The 23,694-nt window shown below is 38.8% G+C and overlaps 1 protein-coding gene across 1 annotated transcript; it reads right to left on the bottom strand.

Moving 5' to 3' along the window:
- Positions 1–13,680: 13,680 nt before the first annotated feature.
- LOC18423360 (putative ascorbate-specific transmembrane electron transporter 1) lies at positions 13,681–18,869 on the bottom strand. Its single transcript, XM_088863810.1, has 3 exons — positions 18,826–18,869; positions 18,124–18,323; positions 13,681–14,169 (listed from the first exon to the last, which is right to left on the bottom strand). Exons 1-3 carry the CDS (start codon positions 18,857–18,859, stop codon positions 13,882–13,884), a joined length of 522 nt encoding a protein of 173 aa, XP_088719936.1. The 5' UTR covers positions 18,860–18,869; the 3' UTR covers positions 13,681–13,881.
- Between the last annotated feature and the right edge of the window lie 4,825 nt (positions 18,870–23,694).

The following is a 23,694-nucleotide window of genomic DNA, read 5'->3' as shown; positions in this document are numbered from 1 at the left end:
GTGCCTAGCTAGTCGATTCTAGTAATGACGTCTAGTAGTAATCTTGTGAGTCGTCTTAGTTACCGAGCCCATTTTGCTACCATGTCAGAACAATTATTTACCAGTTTAGTCATCGCTCTGATCCTCCCGCTTAGTCAAATTCTTCCCTTCCCCGTCTTTCTCCTCTTATGTTTCTCTTCTTCCTTTTAAATTCGCATGCTTGTGTACCTTCATCAAAGAGGAAAAGGGTGAGGTCTGACCCACTTGTCATATAACCTTTGTCATATATGTGTAATTGCAGAAAACGGAAGAACACAAGCCATGGGAGGCGATTCCGAACCAGTTTTATTACTGGGGAGCTTTCTTCGTGATCTAAGACGGCACCCACACGAGCCAGCCCGAGTAAGTCTCTAGCCCACCTTAAATTCCTCTCTCACCGATTGGTATTACCTGCCCCCGTTCTCGAATAACGTTCTCGAGAGAGCGATCTCAAAAATTTCTCGGGTCTGCCCTCGAAACTCGAGATGCGTGCGACCCGATCCTCAAAGGATTCGAAGGCCGAGATCGAGGCCCCTAAACAACTACCTTTCGACTGTCTCGAGCGGTGGGACCAGCAAGTGACTTGCTGATAGCCGGGTGCATGTTGTGTGTGTTGGCTAGTGAGCCAGTCATGCAAGGTGCTTTGGTGGAGGATACACCAAGGCTAGGAGATGGGGAGGGGGAAACTTTTGGGTCCCTCCTTGCACCAAACCAGGTCAAGACTTGGGAGCGTGACACAAAGTCAACACTCAGAAGAAAGGTCGGGGATGAGGTTCGCAGAACCTATTCCCAAAGCGAGTGCACGAGTGCGGGGATCAGAAAATCCCCAACTCGAATGAAAGGGTTAAGCAAACTCGAAGACATGTGTTTGTAAAGTGAATAGGAAATAGAAGAAAGGCGAGTCAAACTAGGATGATTCGACGATGGGGTAGTGTGTCCCCAGTGGAGTCACTAAGCTGGTTAGATGCCTCCATCCCGCCTTCCGGTCGGAGTGACCTAATGGCGTGGCTCCGGGTTCTAGATGGACCCGAGACCTGAGACCGCTCTCTCGTGAACCGTGTGAAGAAGACACGGGCAGGAAGACCAACCGGTGAGAGAGGAATTAAGGTGTGAGATGGGGACTTATCTCATCTGGGTCCGTGACGCACTCCGGCTAACTCGCATGGGTGCCCTCTTAGATCACCTTGGAATGCTCCCCGAGCTTATGACCGGATCGAAATCACCTTCTTTGACTTAAAAGACTTTAGAAGGAAGAGAAAGATAAGGAAATAGAGGGGGAAAAAAGAAGAAGGAAGGAATGATATAGACAGCGGCTTGCTACCATCTGTGAAGGAAGAAGAGAGAGGCCATAGACGGCGGCTTGATGTCGTCTATGAAGAGAGAGAGATTGAGTGAGTGAACACAAACGACAGCTTTATGCCATCTGTGAAGAAAGTGGGAAAGGAAGATCATAGACGACGGCTTGTTGTTGTTTGTGAAGAAAGAAGAGAGAGAGAGAGAGAGAAGAGGCATAGATGGCGGCTTGCTGCCAGCTGTGAAGAAAGGAGAGAGAGGAAGAAAGCACAAACAGTGGTTTGCTACCGTCTGTAAAGAAAGGAGGAGAGAGAAAAAGAAGAGAGAGAAGAAGAGAGAGAAGAGAGAGAAAGAGAAGAAAGAGGAGAAAAGAGAGAAGCACAGATGGCAGCTTGTTGCTATCTGTGAAGAAAGGAGAGAGAGAGAGAGAGAAAACATAAATGGCAGTTGACGTTGTCGTTTGTATCAGACAGAAGGAAGAAAGTCAACATAGGCGGCAGCTTATGCTCCCGTCTATGTCAGAGAAAAAGACTAGATAGAGGCAACATGGCATAGGCAGCGGCTAATGCTGCCATCTATGTCAAAGAGAAGAGAGATAGGGAAGAAAGAAGAAAGAGGAGAAAGAAGAAGTACAGAGACCACAACGAGATCCGCCAAAAAGGGCAAGCCCACGTTGCCATCTCTAAGAGAGCAGAGAGACAGAGAGAGAAAGTATAAAAGCTCCAGCGAGGCTCGCCAAAAAGGGTAAACCCACTTTTTTGCCCTTATGAAGAGAGAGAGAGAGAGAGCAGAAGGGAAGAGAAAGAAGAAGGGGGGAAAAGGAAAGAAAAGGACAGAGAAAGGAAAGAAGAAGAAAGAAGAGCGGAAATAAATGAAAGAGGAAGAGAAAGAAAAGAAAGAAGATGAGAGAGAAAGGAAAGAGGAGAGGCGAGAGATGGGGAAAGAAGAAGAAAGAAAAGAAGAGGCGAGAGAAAGTTAAGAGAGGAGAGAGAGGGGGAAGGAAGAAAGAGAGAGAAGAGATAAGATAGAGAGAAGAGAAAAAGAAGAGAGAGAAAGAGGAGAGGGGAAGAGGAGGGAGAGAGAGAAGATAAAGAAAAAGAAGAGAGAGAGAAAAGAGAGAAAGAGAAGAGAGAAAGAGAAGAGAGAGGAGAGAGAAGAGAGAAAGTTACCTAGGCGTACCCATCCAAATTTTCTCTCCTCTCTCTCGAAGTCGTGACCCAACACTCAAACAAAATGAATTTTTTATTAATGAAAGAAGTGTCCTTTACAAGTAGATGGTTCGTTCTTATATAGAAGTGGGGCCCAAACATGGGTGGATAATTAATTTCTAACCTAATATATAGAAATTAACAATTCAATGAATTAAAAATTTTTTACAAAGGGGCAACATGACGATTTTGCCCCTGCATCAACAATATATAAAATTCCAAACAGGTCCCTGTAATGGCCATGCAATCATCACAATCTTTCGGGATCCGTTCGGGGTCCTTCTGATCTTCATCTGGCCAATAGATTATTCTATTCTTGATCAGTTCGGAATTATGATCGTTTTGATATCCTTAACCATGGATCGGACTCTCGAGCCATGATCATGTTGCGACAAAAACATGGAAAAACATACAATTTTAGATTTTAGATTCCATCTGTTTCTCAGTGTTTTTCGTCAGTTTCTTCATTGTAGTGTACCTAACATGTTTCCACAATCATTTTACAAAAGGAACGGCTCGATTTGGTGCCCAGACAATGGTTTTCGAAATTGGGAAACTTTTGTCGTAGTTTGGATTTCGATGGCCGGAATCGCAGCAACTTCGGACTCATCGTATGTCGAAACTGACCGTCCATCACGCACGAAGTTCGGCTCAGATGAAGCCTTTGACCTCGTGCTTGTAATGGGTTTGGTTTGAGGTCAATCCGAAGCGCGAGCGTCGTGATATGGCCATTTGATCGAGGAGACGTTTGCTGGAAATTTCCTGCTACTTTTAAAAGTTTTCCGACGAACTTCTCTCTTCGATTTCTCTTGGCTCGAGTCGTATTATCATGCGTGTCATATATCAAATTGACTGGGTCGTCGAGACGAACACGTTCTCAAAATTTGGACTAGATTCGACCCGGAATGAGGAACATACAGCCATGTAAATTTTGCCCCAGAAGTTGAGAACCACAGTTTCTATTAATGGAAACTGGTTCACCGAGGGTGTACGACCTATCCATTTTAGGTAATGTGATCATAACCAGCTCTAGAAGCATCTGAATGCGCCAAAAATTGGTACTCGATGGTTTTCGAATGTTCTCAATCCAATGGCGATGGTCTGGAGACCATTTGACACTTCGATAATGGTGTTGTAGTTCAAAGTCTATTTTCAGCATGATAGAGGTAAAATTTCCCGAAACTATTTTGACATTTGCACTGCCTAAAACCCATCGAATTGCAATAAACCTTGACAGGTGTTCTAGAGAAACTCTTAGGAACGATCTAGAATCTTCTTGGGCCATTCTGAGAATGTTGGAAATTTCACTTCTGGATCAGGGTATTGACCTAGGGCTTCCGTAGTCCATAGGCATTTTAGTACCTGCGGACCTAGGTCGCGAACTGCTTTCTCCTTATGCGCACCAATATGAGTGATAGAAAATGACCTCAAACAATGAGCACTTGAAAATCATCCCAATGGGTGAAAAAATAGTTTCTAGAAATGGCAACTGGTTCACCGAGGCTGCACCGTAATAGTGTGAAACCCACTCGTTTATGATAATTTGGGCCCCCAAAATGGTCTTGGAAGGTCCGATTGTTCCCAAATTTGGTCCCTGGGGGTTTTTCAACTTTTCGGATCTCATGGAAATGGTCTGATATTGTTTCAAAACCCCAAAAATGGGGCTCTAGGTATAAGGCCCCTTTTAGCATGATAGGAGTTGGATTTGAGAACCTAGCTTCATCCTGATCATATCAAAACTTATCAGAATATGACAAAACTTTGTGAGTGTCCTTTGGACATCCCAAACTATTGTTTTCATGTATTTTGAAGTTGTTCCAATACTTTTTCCGAGGTTGCCCAGTTTTAGGTTTATTTTGTAGTGTTCACTTGGTCTAACGGTGTCTTGGGCACCAGAAGGACCAGGTTGTTACTGGATCTCTTCTTATTTGTACCAGGGATGTAAGTATGTCAAAAATTATGTATAACATATATCTCTAACCCTCGACAAAATCAGTCGAAGAAACCCTTTTAGACCCACTCTCCTAATCGGCACCATCCGCCGATATTTCATCTCCAGTCCACAACTAAACTATTGTCCAATAAGATACCTATCCCTAGTCCACAACTAAACCACAGTCCAGGAGAGAACTTCGAGAGTAACTGAGGGTTTTTCTCACTAAAGGGAAATCATCCAAAATATTCATGGGAACTACTTTCCTATATGAAACTAACCTCTCGTCTTATAAGAGGCACATCGTGGTGTTTCTCTCCATAGGAAGCTCTCTTCTCTCAGAAAGGAGGCAAGTTTTATCCATAGGAAGCTCTCTTCTCTTAGATAGGAGGGCCTTGCCTCACTATTCCCCTATATAGTTACCCAAATAGGGCATACATTATTTCCTTTTTCATCTCATATACATATATAAGGTTAGGAATCCACACTAAATAAAAAACTTGCCATAGATATTATATATATTTCAAAAACCAAGAGATATACCCGCGATTCCTAATCTTTTTGGATTTCTATTTATTAAGAAATTTATCAATATGAATCCAAATCCCACGTAATATAAGATTTTTTTATGTTGATGATTTTTTGGATATCACCATATCCAACATAGATAAGATGAAGATGTTGAGACGGATGAGTTGCAAGATAATAAGAGATAGAATTCGAAATAAATGCATTCGGGGGAATATAGATGTGGCACCAATAGGCAACAAGATGAGAGAAACTAGAATTAGGTGGGGTGGCCATGTGCTGCAGGGACCCAATACAACACTGGTTAAGAGGTGCGCATTAGTTCAATTGAAAGCCTCAAAAAGGCCATAGGGTAGGCTCAAAATGACTTAGTTGGAAGTAGTGAGAAAAGATATGAAACTTATAACCTCACTGGGGATATGGCCTTTAATAGATCAAAATGGCAGACCAATATTCATATAGCTGACTCTACTTAGTTCGAGAAAGGCTATAATAATGATGATGATAATGATATAAAAAAAAAAAAAATTGAAGTCTTCCTCAGAATCGGCCAAAGGGCCAAATTGCTTTTTGTTTAAATCAAAGAAGGTGTCAAAGCGATTCTACAAAACTGGTCCAATCCCGCAATCCTATCCGAAATCTAGCAAAGTTGTAACATGGATTTCTCTTTCTTGCTAGCCCAATGCATCGTATATACCAGGAGTCCGCTTCCATCATTGTTTGCCCAACAAAATTATCAAAAAAAGTCTTATCCCTTGCAAGTGAAACATGGCTTAGGTTACGTCTGAGCTGCAATAAGCCACGACTCGAGCACGGTACCCGGCTTAGGGTCGGGCCAAGTAACCAGGACTAGGTCCGACCGGTTAAAAAGTGTAAAAAAAAAATACAAACAATCCCAAAAAACTATGAAAATATATTAAAAGTAAATTTAATAAAACACATCTAAATGAGGTTGCAAAACTAGTGAAAAATAGATTTTTAAAAATCTATTTGTGACTAGGGGTATTTTAGAAATAATCCAAAAAAGAAGGGAAGCAATAAAATGAGTATTTCCAATATTTTCTAAAATGATAGAAAACAAAAAAAAAATATTATAAATAAATTTTTTATTTTTTAGTTTTTTAATTTTTTTAAAAACGTTTTCTTGAGATCTAGTACTTGACCATAAAAAAAAATAGCCTAACCGAACGGGTTTGGGTCAAATCGCTTAGTTTTTGCAAACACCGTTGACCTACATAGAGGTCTACCGGAACTAAGTATGATATTAGGATGCTTCTAGTAAGATTTTATAATACAAATTTTCTTTAGAACTCTCTCAAAACTGATAGCCTTTAAAAGGGGTTTCGAGTGATCCCAAGAGGTAATGAGAATTTGCAAATCTGTGTTTTAAAACATAGTTTCCAATTCCGATCATTGATCTAGATGGAAAGTAGTATAGATCAATTTGGTTTAGGGATGGAATTGGTCCTAGCTCAGTTATGTCCTAAACCCCTTTTTATGAATTTATTTTTCGTTTTTTTTTTTAAGTTCATCTAATATTTTTTTTAACAAATTACATATAGATACTTTTCGGAACGCTTAATTACCAAACGGGGTGTCATTTACCTAAAATTATGGGTGACAACCCCTACCTGCGGTATTTTTTTTCCTAAGTTCCTTCCTATCAGGTACTTCAAATACAAGATAAGAAGACAACTTCAATAAATATATATATATATATATATATATATATATATTCTCTCCTCTCTCATCTTCTCTCACCACCACTTTCCCTCGCTAGGAAAGAAGAAACCATGGCTTCCAATTCCATTTTCACTGCCTTTCTCATACCCACAAAGGGAAGAGAGGCCCCACCTTGTTTCTGCATGGCTTGCTTTCTCTAACAAAGACCCACATAGGGAAGAGAGAGAGGTAGGAGAGAGAGTACAAGTATGAGTGTGAGAGGACTAGAGAGAAGCCCAACATCAGTGTTCCTTATTTTCCAGAATATTACGAACCGAAACCCTCAAATCTAGGTTTTATTTTCAATCGAACCAAAAGCTAGAGCTCTTTCTCGTTTCTAAGAAATCCGACCATTATCTCACCTGGAAAACTTATCCCGATGATCTTAAAATCATTATCTCGCCAGAAATGTTTCTCCCAGTGGTCTTAAAACCTTAGGAAATGATCCTTTGCGGCAAATTAAAATCGAAAATAAAATTTATACAAATCCTTGACCTCAACATAATGCACTTCTCCGGTTAAAATTTGTAATTTTTTCAATGGGATTTCGATCTCTTGGTGCATCAACATTAATCTTCTATGGGGATTTAACTGTTCAAAAAAAAAAAAACCACGGCCATTAGAAATGAGGTGCTTCTTCACACTCCTCTGGTTCCTCCTGATAAAACTCAGAACAGAAATACGCAAATGGGGGGAGGAGAAAGTCTATGAGATTGGCTAATGCAGGTTTCAAGGGCTTGAAGATTGAATAACAAGGCTAATTGCTTTCCTTTGTTCGAAGAACCCACGTCCATAAACATGGGTTTTCCAATCTTTTGTAGGCTCTTGTAGAGAGAGAAAAGACTTACAGGGAGATAGAGGAAACTGTAGGGAGAAAGGGAAGAGGAGAGAGAGAGAGACCGTTCATCTTTTATGAGGGAGAGAAAGTTTAGAGAGAGAATTGAAAATTGAAAGGGAAAGAAAAGAGACGGAAATGACTTTTCTTTTTGTAGAGAGAGAAAGAGATTTAGAGAGAGTTGAAACTTGAAAGGGAAAAGGACGAGAGAGACAGTCCTTGTTATTTTCGTAGAGTGAGAAAGATTTGTAAAGAGAGACTGTTTTTATTTTTGAAGTTAGAGAGTTGTGTGGTACTTCAAATAGCACATTTATTTTGAAAAAAATTTAGCTCTCTTCCTGCTAGGTATTTGCATTGCTGAACAGGAAAGCAACTGTGGGAAAAAACTGTGCCATAGGAGGGGGGTCCTGCTAGTAATTTACTCCCCATTTGATAATTGACCCTCAAAAAAGTGTTTGTACGTAATTTGTTCTATTTTCTTAGATCCCTCGAAATCTCCACCATGTTGTAATTCTTATATTTCATTTTTATTGTTTTTTTCATATTTTTCTAGATCACCGATTCGGACTAATCCAAGCTCAATCCAATGCTACGATATTGGATCTACCAGATCTGTCTCACCTATTGGGGGTCTAAAATATTGTTGTCAACTATGCACGAGCTGTCGTACAAGTCTTTTCACTCTATAACGGATGTGAATACCACAATGTACGCACTTCAATAACTAAATAATATTTACAGCAAACATATGTTGAGGATTGATGTCTTGTATTTTAAAAAAATAGATCTGTCAAGGTATAGTTAAAAGGACAACTCCGGAGGGCCGCCCGAAGGGCTTGAGGCTTCGGATATCCATAGATGGGGATTCGATATATCTTGGATTCGATATATATTTGTACTTGGGATATTTCAGTAATTTGTACCATCTATCTAGGATTCGATATGTATTGTTGCAACTCGATATACATTGTTGCGATTCAATATATATTGTTGTCATGGGGGTTCATTTAGGGTTAAGGAAAAAACACAGATTTCTTTGTAATCAGAGAAAACAGAGAAGCGTGAGGAAGAGAGCTAATGTAATCCTATTCTCCATTACCAGTAAAGAAGCTCTTATCTCCCGTGGACGTAGGCACGTTGCCGAACCACATATATATTTGCATTGTAGTTGATTGTCTCTTTCTTTTGTGTTTATTTCTTATTTCTTGTTTTCGTAGATTGCTTTTCGTTTATACAAATTGGTATCAGAGCTTACTAGGTTATTCCACGTTGTGGGGTTTGCTACCACGATGACAGGAAAAGGCTCAAGCATCAATGATATTGAGAGGTTCAATGGAAAGAACAACTTCACTTTTTGATGACGAAGGATGAAGGATCTTCTGATACAGCAAGGTCTAGCTAATGCTTTGCTAGGGAAATCAAAGAAATCAGCAAAGATAGACGATGAAAAGTGGCAAGAGATGGAGGAAAAGGCGGTAAGCACGATTCGTCTGAATCTATCATATGACGCCTTGTGTTATGTGGTGGACCTCGAAACTGCTCCGGAGGTTTGGACAAAACTTGAAAGTATCTACATGATGAAATCTCTGACGAACAAGTTGTTCTTGAAAAAACAATTGTATTCTCTTCAGATGGAAAAAGGCACGGATCTGCTTGAACATCTCAACGAGTTCAACCAGATCATAAGCCAGTTAGCAAGCCTTGAGGCCGAAATTGAGGGTGAAGACAAGGCCCTACTTCTGTTGACATCACTTCCAGAATCATACGATCACCTGGTTACGAATCTATTATACGGGAAGAAGACTCTTGAAACGGATGAAGTCACTGCTATTCTTATGTCAAACGAGACAAGGAAGAAGACTAGCAGTATTAAATATCAAGAGAAGATTTATTTGGAAAACACAAAGAGAGTCATAAAAGGGGCAGATCAAATCAAAAAAGGTATGGAAGCAGAAGTCGGTCAAAATCGAAGGGGAAGGACAAGTTTATTCACTATTACTGCAAAAAGGAAGGTCATATGAAGAGAGACTGCACGCAAAGAAATGAGGATATAAAGAGGATAGGAACAGGAAAAGCATCTGATGAGGCTAGCATGGCTGATAGCTCTGACATAGATGATGGGGATCTTCACTCTATATCTTCAGGTAAGAATCAATTTACTAATTCTTGGATTTTAGATTCTGGATGTTCTTTTTATATGTGTCCAAATAGAAACTGGTTCGAAACCTACAAATCATATAGTGATGGATCTGTTCTAATGGGGAATGATGAGGTATGCAAAATTATTGCAATAAGAACTATGAAAATCAAGATGTTTGATTAGATAGTACAAGTCTTATCAGATGTGAGGCATGTCCCACAATTAAATAAAAACTTAATATCCTTGGAGATCATTGACTCGAATGGTTGCAAGTATACAACAACAAGTGGAGTCCTCAGGGTTAGTAAGGGATCTATGGTTGTCATGAAAGGTCAGATGGTTGGGAACCTATATAAGTTGATAGGGAATACAGTTACAGGTGGAGCTTCTGTAACCACAGATATAGAGTCCAGTACAAATGACACAAAATTATGGCATATGCGTTTAGGGCATATGAGTGAATGAGATATGGTGCAACTTCATAAAAGAAAATTGCTGAAGGGTGTCAGAGCTTGTAAACTGGATTTTGGTAAGTACTGTGTTTTCGATAAACAGTGCACGATTAGATTCAAAACTGCAGTTCATACGAGCAACGATATTCTAGACTATGTACACGCTGATGTATGGGGACCTTCACCAATCAAATCCAAGGGTGGGGCAGAATACTTCATTACCTTTATTGACGATTACTTAAGAAATGTCTAGGTCTACTTCATGAAACACAAAAATGAAGCATTCACGAAGTTTAAACAATGGAAAGCAGAGGTAGAAAGGAGGACAGGAAAGAAACTGAAATACTTGAGATTAGATAATGGCGGGGAGTACAAGTCTAGAGAATTTCAAGAATTGTGTAAAGAAGAGGGGATTGTACATCACATTACCACACCAGAAACTCCTCAAAAAAATGGTGTGGTTGAGAGGATGAACAAGACTCTTTTGGAAAGAGCTTGCAGTATGAGATTGAATGCAGATTTGAAGAAACATTTCTTGGCAAAAGCAGTTAACATGACTTGTTTCATCGTTAACAGGTCACCATCTACAGCTATTGATTGCAAAATTTTAGAGGAGGTATGGACAGGAAAGCCAGTAGATTACTCTATGCTGAGGATCTTTGGATGCCCAGCCTATGTTCATATATAGAGTGAGCAACGTTCCAAATTAGACTCTATGTCTAAGCAGTGCATTCTCAGTTTTGAGAAGGGAGTGAAGGGATTCAAGCTTTGAGATCCTACTTCACATATGGTTGTGCTTAGTAGGGATGTTGTATTTAATGAATCTCACATGGTGAAGTCCATCAACATTTATGATGACAGAGTGTAAGTAAATAAAAGTGATGGAGAAAGATCGACAGCCCAGGTAGAGCTAGAAGAGTCTGAAATACCAGAAGAGGAAGAATTATCTTGCAGCATACCAGAATAGCAGCAACTACATGGTGAACCCTACAGCCTGGCAAAAGGCAGAAAGAAACGTGTTCACAAAGCCCTTGTGAGATACGGCTTTGAGGACATGGTAGCCTTTGCTCTCACTGTTAGTACTGAGGAAATCAACTCCTTTGAAGATGCTCTAAGTGATGCATGACGAAATGATAAATGGATGACAGCCATGATGGAGGAGATGGAGTCTCCGAAAAAGAACAACACTTGAGAACTTGTCAAGAGGTCCAAGGGAAGGAATGTGATTGGGTGCAAGGGGATCTTTCGAAAGAAAGAGGCAACAACAGAAAAGGAATGTGAGATATTCAAGGCTAGCCTTGTAGCAAAGGGCTACACTCAAAAAGAGGGAGTGGACTACAATAAAATATTCTCTCCGATTGTCAAGCACACTTCAATAAGGTTATTACTTGCTTTAGTAGCCATGTTTGATTTGGAGCTAGAACAGTTTGATGTGAAGACAATGTTTATTCATGGCGATCTGGAAGAACAAATCTTTATGGAACAACCTGAAGGCTTCAAGGCACATGGAAAGGAAGATCAAGTTTGCTTGCTCAAGAGATCGCTTTATAGTCTTAAGCAATCTCCCAAGCAGTGGTACAAGCGCTTCTCCTCTTTCATGGTACGGATTGGCTACTCAAGAAGTGAATATGATTATTATATTTATTTTAAAGTTCTTTATGATAATTCCATTATTCTCTTGATGCTTTATGTTGATGATATGCTCATCGCTGTCAAGAATGCATATGACATAACCTCTCGCAAGTCTATGTTAAGTTCTGAGTTTGATATGAAGGATCTAGGGGCTGCTAATAGGATCATTAGTATGGAGATTCATATAGATAAAAGTGCAAGTAAACTCCGGGTAACTCAAAAATGTATGTTGAAAAGGTGCTGGAGGGTTTCAACATAGACAAGGCCAAGTCAGTTAGAACTCCATTGGCGAGTCATTTCAAATTATTTGAACGGCAGTGTCCCACTGCAGATGAGGAGATAGAGCAGATGTCTCTGGTGCCCTATGCTAGCACAGCCGAAAGCCTCATGTATGCTATGGTTTGTAGCAGGCCGGATTTATCTCATATTGTTAGTGTTGTTAGTCGATACATGAGTAATCTTGGCAAGGATCATTGGAATGCAATCAAGTGGATTTTCACATATCTGAGCGGGATCTCAGATCTCGAAATTATGTTCAACAGGAAGAGAAGCTCTACAGAACTGGTGGGATATGTCGATTTCGGCGATGCTGGTGATTTAGACAAGTGGAGATCTACTATAGGGTATGTCTTCACACTATCATCGTATTTCATGAAAGGCAATGCTTCAACACACGATTGCCTTGTCTACGACAGAGGCAGAGTACATGGCAGCAATTGAGGTTACAAAGGAGGTGATCTGGTCTACAGGTTTGGCTCGTGAGTTAGGGTTGGAGCAAGAAGGTATTGTGTTGCATTGTGATAATCTGAGTGCCATAAATCTTGTAAAGAATCAAGTGTTTCATACAAGGACAAAACACATTGCTGTGAGATATCACAAGAGCTAGGAGCTTGTGTCAAAAGGAATCATTCACCTAAAGAAAATTCATACAAATGACAACCCTGCAGATATACTTACAAAGCCGGTCACTATGGAGAAGTTCAAGCTTTACTTGGACTTGTTTAATGTCACTCATAGTTGAGAGTGAGGGAAACACCCCATGGCAGGTGGGGGTACAATCGCGTACCTTTATGGAGTTACGGGGATGAAGACATCTTCAGGGTGGCTCAACAGAATTCAAACCAAGGTGGTGGTTATTGAGGATTGATATCTTGTACTCTGAGGAAATAGATCTGTCAAGGTATAGTCATAAGGACAATTCCAAAGGGTGGTTAAAAGCCCGGAGGGCCGAAGGCCCGATAGATATCTGTACATAGGGATTCGATATATCTGGGATTCAATATATTTCTGTACTTGGGGTATTTCAATAATTTGTACCATCTATCTGGGACTCGATATATATTGTTGTGACTCGATATACATTGTTGCGATTCAATATATATTATTGCGATGGGGGGTTCATTTAGGGTTAAGGGAAAAACGTAGATTTCTTTGTAATTAGAGAGAACAGAGAGGCATGAGGAAAAGAGCTAATGTAACCATATTCTCCATTGCCAGTAAAGAAGCTCTCATCTCTCGTGGATATAAGCACGTTGCCGAACCATGTATATCTTTGCATTGTGGTTGGTTGTCTCTTTATGTTGTGTTTGTTTCTTCTTTCTTGTTTTCGTGGATTGTTTTTGTTTTCTACAACATATAGATCGAAAACGTATATGAAGGGTTTACCATGCATGTGATACATATTATATTTTATCGGCTCCATATTGCTTGATAATTACTACCTACACCTTAAGGATTAATTCCTTAAAAGAAGAAGATATTGGTTGACATATGTCAAATAACTCATGCATACGTCAAATAACTCATGCATACGTCGGATAACATTTGAGCACTCCTCAAATGTTAGAGTAGGAAAGCTATAATTTACATAACCTAACATCTCAATTAAAGATCCAAAAAAACCAAAAAACTTTGAAAAAGAATAAGAAAAGTACAACCTATATTTTCTTAATATCAACTTTCAAATATTTATCACATATCAAAAAGTGCAACTCAATTTTTCTCCTGGAGCAAAGTGAAAACCACACTATACTGTATACATACACACAATCCAATGTAATTTCATAAAAAGGTCCCCACAGAAAGCTGATGAAAGTGGGGTTGAGATGAGTGGGCAAAGCCTACAATATTGTAGGAGCATGTGGTTGGAAAATTACAGTATACACAGTACAAATCCCAAAAAGGAGGATTATGAGGCTTAGGAAGTTGATGAGCAGGGCTTCCCTTCCAAAATGGCTTATAACACCATAGGACTTGAGAAAGGTGTACTTCTCCATCAATCCTATCTCAGCTGTGCCAATTGCCATTATGAATAAGGTGAGTCCAGCAGCGACATGCCATGGAAGGAATCTCTCTTTAGTGATTGTTCTTGCACCCTGGATCCAGAAAGTCACGAATCCGAAAATCCACTGCAAGATGCATAAAAGAGACTTATCAATCTAACATGAACTTCCAATAATACTTCATTGCAATAGCACGTAATTTTTGTTCATAAGGCAAAGATGGGCTAGGTTAGCCTCCTTTAGCTTTTTGATAAAAACTTCAACCCAAATCAATCTCATTTGTTTAGGATGGATTATTGGGGAAGGAGTTTCCTGACTATGGTAGGAATGAAAGTCATCTTGGGTACCCACCATCCTGACCACCTATGTCATGAGTCTGTTCTTATGTCTAGATAGCCATGTTTATATTAAGCTTATACTATGCTGAAGCAAAAGGGACTTCACTTCTTTGCATAGGGGGAGAGATGCAATCCATTAACACTTCAAGGAAAAAAATTAAAAAAAACAAAAAGAAGAAAAAAGAATGAGAGAATGCAATGTTGAAGCCCACTTTTCTACGAAAAGGTTGTATATGATAGTCACCAAGTTTTGACGGACGATATTTAGATATTTTACTTGAAGAGAAGCTTTGCATGCAGTAATATGTGAAGGAAAATTGTCTCATGCAAGCTGGACTGCATTTCTACAATATGCAGTACAAAGGTGTAAAACATCCATTTTAAAGATGGATGTAAAAAGGTGGTCCATCTAAAAACATGTGTAACTAACGGTCCAATTGTTTTTTTAATATAATTATTATTTCTAGTTAAAAAAAAAACAATTCATATTCATGATCTCTATGTTAAAGATTATATATTCTCTAAAATTTAGGATCAAATTATATTAAAAAAATTTATTTATCGCCAAGCCCGCGTTTCTACAATATGTGGGCTGGCCGCATAGAAACCGTGTCCATATATGAAATATGACAACAGGATTCCTCAATAGCTCTATTCAAGAAGTTTCCAATAATTACTTTTGCAACAGAAAAACTACCTATAAATGTGGGCAGTCCCTTTCTACTACAGCATTGAAATAAGCAATAAAAACATATTATGAGGACCTTGAGGGGTGTTTGTGCAATATCATTGAAATAAGCAATAAAAACATATTATGCGGACCTGGAGGGGTCTTAAATTGAGCAAAAAGTTTGTGCAATATCGTTGAGATCAGTTTGGTGACTAAAATCATGTTTTTGGACTATTAAAATATGAAAAAGAATTCAATTCGACTATTTAGTTTGGTATATGGAGCTTGATATGAAAGCAGACCTCAAGGGTTGTAACATTGACCAAACTCAATTTCTAAACAAAAATTCTTTGAACTTTGTGACATTCTCAAAATTGTTACATTTCATTTTTGACTAATAGGGATAAATTCGACTTTCAAGAAGCAAAATAATAGACTTAATGTATGGTATACTATGAGAACACTTATCTTTAATTTAAGGAGGTCATTATTGTTCCTAGCCACTAGATGTCCAGTTTGGTGGCTTGAGGTGTATCTCAAAGCTAAAGAAATTTTTCTTCGGACTTAGACTAAGTCAAAAACGTATTCACAGGCATCTGATTTGAAATGTGGCAGACAAGGCCCACCGTGACCTCCTTGTACTAAAAGCAAGTGCTTTCTATATACTCATTGTATACATGCACAAATATTATAAATCTGATAATTGGACAAATGGATGGTTCATAGCCGTTGCTTGAGCAAATGATTTCATCCAACAAATCCATGGTTATTGGGACTTCTGCTGAGCGTTAGAAAGAAAATGTAATATTTCTCCATTTGTACATGGTCAGTGGACCCTTGATGGTGAATTTGGACATAAATGTTCAGATATATGTTGGAGCTGATCATTCTTTAGACCAGAGGATTACAGGAAAAGGCGCAAAAGCAGTTGTACGGTAGAAAGTGATTCACATGTAACATTCTAGCAACTAGCAAGCACAATTTGTATGGGGAAACATATACTGAGAGCACTTTTCTTCAAAGTAATGATCCTATAGGATCCTCCCCCACCAACGTGTATAGGATTTCAATGTTCACTATTAAAGTTAACATGGATCTCTAGAAAAGTTATCACATGGGTGTGGCATTTAACTTTTCTATGGATCCGTGTCAAATTTAATAGTGATCCTTTGGGGTTCTACGTATATGGGTGGGGGAGGATCCTATAGCATCATTCTCTTATCTTTAATACGAGGTGGTCCAATTAATTTTCACCACTGGATGTGAAATTCGGTGGCTGTATATATTTCATTGACCAAGCTCAAAGTTTCAAAGAAAGTTTTTTGAATTTTGTGATACACCAAAGCTGTTAGGTCGCACATCAATTTGTGCGTGGTCAGTGGACCCTTGATGGTGAATTTGGTCATTAATGTTCGGACCTATGTTGGAGCTAATCATTCTTTAACAAAAAAAAGGCACAAAACCAGTTGTACGGTAGAAAGTGATTCACATGCAACTTTCCGGCAACTAGCAAGCACTATTTGTAAGGGGAAACATATAATGAGACCATTTATCTTTAATACGTGGTGGTCCAATTAATTTTCACCGTTGGATGTGAAATTCGGTGGCTGTATTTATTTCATTGACCAAGCTCAAAGTTTCAAAGAAATTTTTTTGAATTTTGTGATGCTCCAAAGCTGTTAGATTTCACATCAGATGGTTATAAGTAATTGTGACCTCCTTGTATCATAGGTAAATGGTCTCATAGTATACAATCCCATATGTATGCGTCTTCAAAGATTGATTGTGGTTCACGTCATCCATATTGATCTCTCATATTAGGTACCTTTCTCTAATATCATACTTGAAAAGTCTTACACTCTTTGGCCTTTTAATATTGGAAATGTTTATATAAGCCTAAAAAATCCTACAAAAAATTGTATCTCAACATTGGAGAATCTCCAATTGATCATCTCGATGATGAGATGTATGGACACGAAGAAATAAAAGAATTCTTAATTCAAAACAATATTGCATCATGTAACACATTATCTAAATATCTATTTTCAAGAATTTCAGGTGTTTATTGATCTGCTTGATTTACACTCTTTTTTAAAATTCAAATTTTATAACTAAGGATAATAATTGATTTTCAAACCATCATAAAATTTTCAAAACCAAAAAAATATCTCTAAAATTTGTTTTAGAGGTACACCTTACTTCTACAATAAAGCAGTTAACCTTTTACATTGTTCGGACCTCACCTCGATTTCTCTAAATAGACTTAGCCTATTCTCATAAAACTCTAATGAGTTGAACCGGCTGACTCGGGCTTGGGGCGAAAGAAAATCACGTGCAAAGGGATTTATTTTAACTTAGTAAAGGTGAAACAGGGAATCACTTCTATCACTTTTCTAACCATTGGATGTGGTCGTAAAATTTTCAATTTAGCGGAGTTTCTAAAACATATAAGAACTCACCAAAAATATAATAAAAGAAACGTTGTGGAAGCGATCACTTGGTGGGAAAATATTACAGTTTTTTGTGGTCACTTCGGAAAAATATCTCAAATGTTCATCACTATTCCGGGCCCTAGCCAATCCCTAGTCCCCGTAGGTTGGCAAAGGGCCGGCCTAGGCCAGCCCAGCCATTACATAGCCAAAGAGGCCATGGCCATGGTCCTGGCCCAGCCCTAACCCTATCAAGGCCACAGCACGTCAAAGAAATCCAAAAATATAAACGGAAAAAATAAATAAAAAGTGGGCAGATAGGGTGGAAGCGGATCGGCCCGGCCTGTCCCACCTTGGGCCGTGGTTGCTCGGCCCTGGCCTGCCCTCAGGCCACATTTTGTGGCCCAAGCCCTAGTTTTCTTGGGCCAGGCTGGGCTGGGCCACCCGGCCCATTGCCCCCCATAATCACCATCTATCATCAGACGATGATGGAGAGGGAAATCGACCCACGGAATTTGTCATGACTTGGATGGACGATCTTGGCCTCTCACCATCTCGAGGTCAGCTTCATGATCATGCAGCGCATGTGGTCATGAGAGATTGCAGCTCGTAGATATTAAAGGAAATGATGCATTATATATACCTGCAAGCCATACAAACAAATGGTGCCCATGCCCAACCAAGAGTGCAAGGAATACATGTCCGGTTCACCCAACTTCCTGTGGTACTTGAACGCAGCATACACGCCAACCACTCCCAAGACGAGACCCACTAAATGCAAAAGCATGTGTATAGCCTTCTGGGCTCTCTTCGTTGCTCGGACCACCCTATAAGCGACGATTGCTGACAATCAAAGAACACAACACTAAGGGAACCCTTATTAAAATTAGGGCATGATCGACGGACCACCCTATAAGCGACGATTGCTGACAATCAAAGAACACAACACTAAGGGAACCCTTATTAAAATTAGGGCATGATTGACTAACAAGAAAGTTTTTATGTTAATATATTTTAACATAAAAGAACTCCTCTATGTGATTAGGTATGAAATTTTTTCACAACAATTGGTCCAATTTTATTGTCAACTTTTCTACTGTGGATCGATTGGTGTGAAAATATTTCTATACTCAATCAAATGGGGGAGTCCTTTAATGTGAAAATATTTTATGCAAAAATTTCATACGAACAAAATGTTTTGTTTGGCACTTTTTTGTGGTGCCACTTTCCCATGAAACAAACATGAGAAATAGGTATAGTCAATGGAAATTGCCCTCGAAGTGAAGGAATTTGGTTCCAACACACATGCCCTGAACGTAGGTAGAAAAGGAGAGTAAAGGGTTACCTTCTCCTCCACAAAAAATTAGCCCAAGAAACATCAAAACGGGATGGACCTATAAAATATTAGCATTCGTCAATCAGTAGGAGTGGAAAGTACAAGAGAGAGCTAGTCCATAAACTTAGCAATCTAAACAAAACAAACCAAAAGATGTAATGAAAATGAACTAAAAGAGAGCCTATGCATAGTGAATAATAGATTGGTGAAGAAGTTGGTGAAATGAATCGAACGTTGAAATGTGGAGCGCATTTTCAGAGTCCAAATTGAGGCCTCCACGAAAGTGTATATTCCACAAGAGCATCAGGATACCGGCAGCTATGCCGAGAACAAGAGCAATTCCTGCGAAATGTTGCCCTGCCATCTCTCTCTCTAATTTAGGGATGAGAAAATGCTGTGAGGTAATGTCTGACTTTCACTTGTATTTATCAAAGAGAGAAGGGATGCCTTTGCATCTTTGTAAGAGCAACGCTGGAAAGGTTTTTCTCAGGGTGCTTGCTTCGTTCATGGGGGAGGTATTTAGGATAAAATACCAATCTTTTTGTTTTCTTTGGCTATATAAGCATGAATGGGTCTCTGATCTTTTTCACTGGTGAGTTGGAATCGAATACCATTCATTTGTAGCAAGTTTCATTCAAGTCTCAAAACGCACTAGTAAAATTTGGAGACAAGCTATCCAATGTTTCACAGGATTCGATATATACCCCCTTTTTCTTTTTCCTCTCCCTTTTTTCTGTTTTTTTAACTCACGATCTGTTCCTTGGGAGCCACGTCGTCTCACTAGATTGGGGATATACTTTGCCCCCGTTTTGCTCCCGGATGATTCAAAAAAGGTTTGGTCTATTACTATTTGGTGTATTTGGATGGAAAGTTTTGGGGTACGTGGTGCAGGTAATTCACCCGGAGAATGTCTTTAAAGGCACATTTTTCATTGGGTCAGATCATTGGCAAAAGTAAAAAATTGGTTTTTTGTTTATCTTAATTAAATATAGCTTCCAACATTATTCTTCATTGGAATTTATCACCTCTCAGAATTGATATTCAGGTGGCATGGCTACTTCCTCCTCTAGTCTTATTTTAAGCTTAACATTGATGGTTCTCTATGCAGAATCTAGATAATGCTAGGGGCATTATCAAGATTGATGTAGGTGGTTTTATTGCGAGCTTTGCAGCTCCGTTGGGCACCAATTCGAATAACACAGCTGAATTCTATGCACTTGAGATGGGGATTTCATTGGCATTGGAATTTAATTATGTACCTCTTGTCATTGAGTGTGACTCTAGGCTTCTTGTTGATTCCTGGAATCGCCGTTGCAGGCCTCTTTGGAGATTGTGTTTAATCATGGATAGTAGCATATCTAAGCTTGCATTTTTCATTGATCAGTAATGGAAGGCCCAACATGCTTATAGGGAGGGAAATATGGTTCTGAATTCTTTGGCCAAAGCAGCCGTCTCTATGAATGACGCAACTGCATGGCGTGCTCACCCCTCTGCTTTTGTAATGCCTTACAATTCATCTAATGTTGCTAGTTTTCCCTTGCCAAGCGTTGTATAAGAGTATTTATGTAAGGAGAAAGTTTATATAGAGTCGACGCTCTAAACAATCAAATTGGAGCCCACCTCAAATATTTCACTAGAAGAAGTTGTTTCGATACCCAAATATCCTCAAATTGATCATCTTGACATTAAGATGCCTGGACATGAGAAAAAAAAACAGATTTCAAGCTTTGGAAACAACGCATATTGTAACGCATTTTTGAACCGTTAACTTTCAAGATTTTCAAGTTTTCATAGATCTGCTCAATCTATATTATGTTTTAAGCTTTAAATTTTATAATTAAAGATGAAATTATATTTTAAGGCTATCACAAATATTTCTAATATTGAAACCACATTCCTCGACACTATTTGAAGGTGCGTTTTACTTTGATTGTTTAGAGCATCGGCTCTATACAAATTGCACCTTTTATATAATACCTCTTTTGATTCTTTAATAAAATGGGTAAGGGCCGATATCCCCACTAATTAAAAAAAAAAAAAAAACAAATAAAAATGAGTGCTACAGAACTTGGACTAAACTGGAATTCTACTAACAAATTACAGTCTTTATTACAATTGACAAACAAGTACAACCTCTCTCATCTTTTTTCTTTTTTTTTTGACCAAAGTTATCAATTCTTATTGCAGAAATTCAAGCAAAATTACAATAATCAAGGAGAAAAGGAGTCAAGAGATTGGCCAAGGAAGGAAGAAGCAAGTGAAACCCCTCTTTTGGCCTGATCATCAGCCACAATGTTGGCCTCTCTGCAAACATGCTTGAAAGACAGAGAAAGCAGCGCAATCATATCCATCACCTGACCCCAAATAGACCGCAATCTCTAAGGGTTTTCTGTTTTCTTACACCACTTAATCACATTAAGAGAGTCGCCTTCCGCCACAATAATGCTTCCCAGGTTTCTAGATTTAATTAACCGTAGGCCATAAAGCAACGAAGAAAACTACGCAACATTAACAGTGGCAACCCCAATAGGCCTAGCATATGCTAAGAGCAACAAAGAAAACTCCGCAACATTAGCAGTGGCAACCCCAATAGGCCCAGCATATGCTAAGATAACAGTACCATTCGAGTCCCTAATTACACTACCTATACCCCCGTTCCCGAGTTACCAAAAGAGCTCCCATCGAAGTTCAATTTTAAAGACCCACGGTAAGGAGGTAGCCAGTGTCCAACTCGTCGAGAATTGGGGACCATGGAAGAGACCAAATTGGCTAAGTTAAAGCGAACATCCGTCTCAAAGATACCCCTCCCTTCATTAGTAGCCGAAAACCAATACCAAGAGGTATGTAAACTACGATGAAAGAGACTCTCACAAGAGAGAGCAACCCCATCAAAGGTGTGGTGGTACGCTCTCTCCAAAACTCCCAACAAATAGCCCCCTTAATGATTTGCCACAAGATAGCTCCCAACTTTGGAAGGTTAGGGAATGCCAATTGAGAAATGATACCCAATACATCCTGAGGCCTAGCCAACCTAAATCCAATTATGTCCAAAAAGGAAGCCGAAATATGCGAAGCAAAGGTACAATGAATAAGAAAATGTAAAACAGACTCACCATTATCCTTACACATTAAGCAAACATTGGGAAGGATTTTACCTCTCTTGATTAAAGTGTCAACCGTCAGGATCTTATTTTGACCAGCTAACCATAAAAAACATTGGACCTTATGAAGACCCCTCCATTTCCACACCGGAGCAACCTGGGGCAAGGACCATCTGGGCCTATCATGGAAAAGTATAACCTCTCTCTCTCCCCAACTCTCTGCACCTTCTCTTCCTCTCACGTTCCTCTCTCTTCTTAGATAACTCTTTCTCTAGTATCTCACTTATGTTAGCCTTCATCTCACTCTAGCAATCTCTACGACTCTCTCTCTCTCTCTAAAATTCTTTCACTCTTCTCTAAAATTATCTAGACACCCTCTTGGAACCCTACAACATGCCCACACCTATTATCATTTCCGATACAAGGGTTTTCTCACAAACTTAACTCTCAATATTTTTTTAGAACTCATGCGATGCATGTGAACAAAAGATGTCATGCATAGAATATGGTAAAATGGGTTTACTCAACAATAGCAACTCTTAATCCCATTTTTCAAAATTTTTCATTCCAAGTAGGATCGCCAAATATTTGAAAGTGTCTGCTTTCAATGTCTTTGTCAAGATTTCAACTGCTTCTTTTTCTGACAAACAAAATACTAGCTCAATTTCACCTTGTCAAAAAAAAAAAAAAAAGTTCAACCTAAATATTTTTGACATGCTCCCAAATCAAATGAAATATTTTGTCTATGCTACTATAAAACACTGGATTCTTGGCTAATGCAATCGGCAATTTATTGCTGATTTTGATTGTTGTAGGGCTTTCTAGTGGTACCTGCCAATTCTTCAAACCACTTTACAACCAAATCACATGGCATACACATGAAAAATATTGTTATATATTCAGCTACACATTGAATAAAGCACAGTCAGCTGCTTCTTTGAGCACCATGTACAAGCTATAGAACCAATGTAAAATACATAACACGTAGTACTCTTTCTGTCGTACAAATCACTGCCCGAATTGTTGTCACAATAGCCAATAATCTTGAATTTATTTGAATGAGAATAGAGAAGTCCATAATCTTTAGATAAAGAGGAATTCTATTGGCTATCTCCAAATGAGTTTGATTAGGATTCCATGCACTGACTTATCAAGCCCACTCCATATAAAATATTAGGTCAAGTACATGTCAAATAACACAAGCTACCACTCAGGCTTCTGAAGTATGTGGCATCAATTTTGGAGTCTATCATATTTTTTTATTCAACTTATATTCAACATGACTGGTTACTATGTTATAATGTTTCATTTCAAAATTTTCAAGAATTTCCTTTGTATATCTACTTTTTGACAAACAAAAGCACCATCATCACTTTGTTTCACTTCTTCCAAGAAAATAACTTACAAGTCCAATGTCAATCATTTCGAATTCATTAATTATGGACCACTTAAATCAATCAATCATTCTTGGATTATTTCCATAAAAGTCAAATCAGACATTTCAAAAAACTATTTTCATGAAAGTATTTATCAATCATGGCATTTAAAACTAGGTGTTTGCTTTAACCCATACGATACCTTTTTTAATTTATAAACTTTTTTTTCAAGCCCGAATGAATTCAATATAAACTTCTTCTTGAAGATAACCATTCAAAAATACAAACTTGACATCCATTTGAAAAAAAAATGATTTCTTTTGAGCAGCCAAGGCCATAAGTAATGTAATGTATTCAAACTAACAACTGCATAAATACCTCCTGGTAGTCAATCGCTGCCC

This window comes from Amborella trichopoda, chromosome 4, assembly GCF_054954075.1.
Source record: "Amborella trichopoda isolate Santa Cruz 75 chromosome 4, AtrichopodaSantaCruz75HAP2 v2.0, whole genome shotgun sequence".
NCBI classification, from domain to species: Eukaryota; Viridiplantae; Streptophyta; class Magnoliopsida; order Amborellales; family Amborellaceae; genus Amborella; species Amborella trichopoda.
The sequence above is the reverse complement of the archived record's forward strand: the minus strand, read 5'-3'. Positions and strand labels throughout refer to the sequence as shown.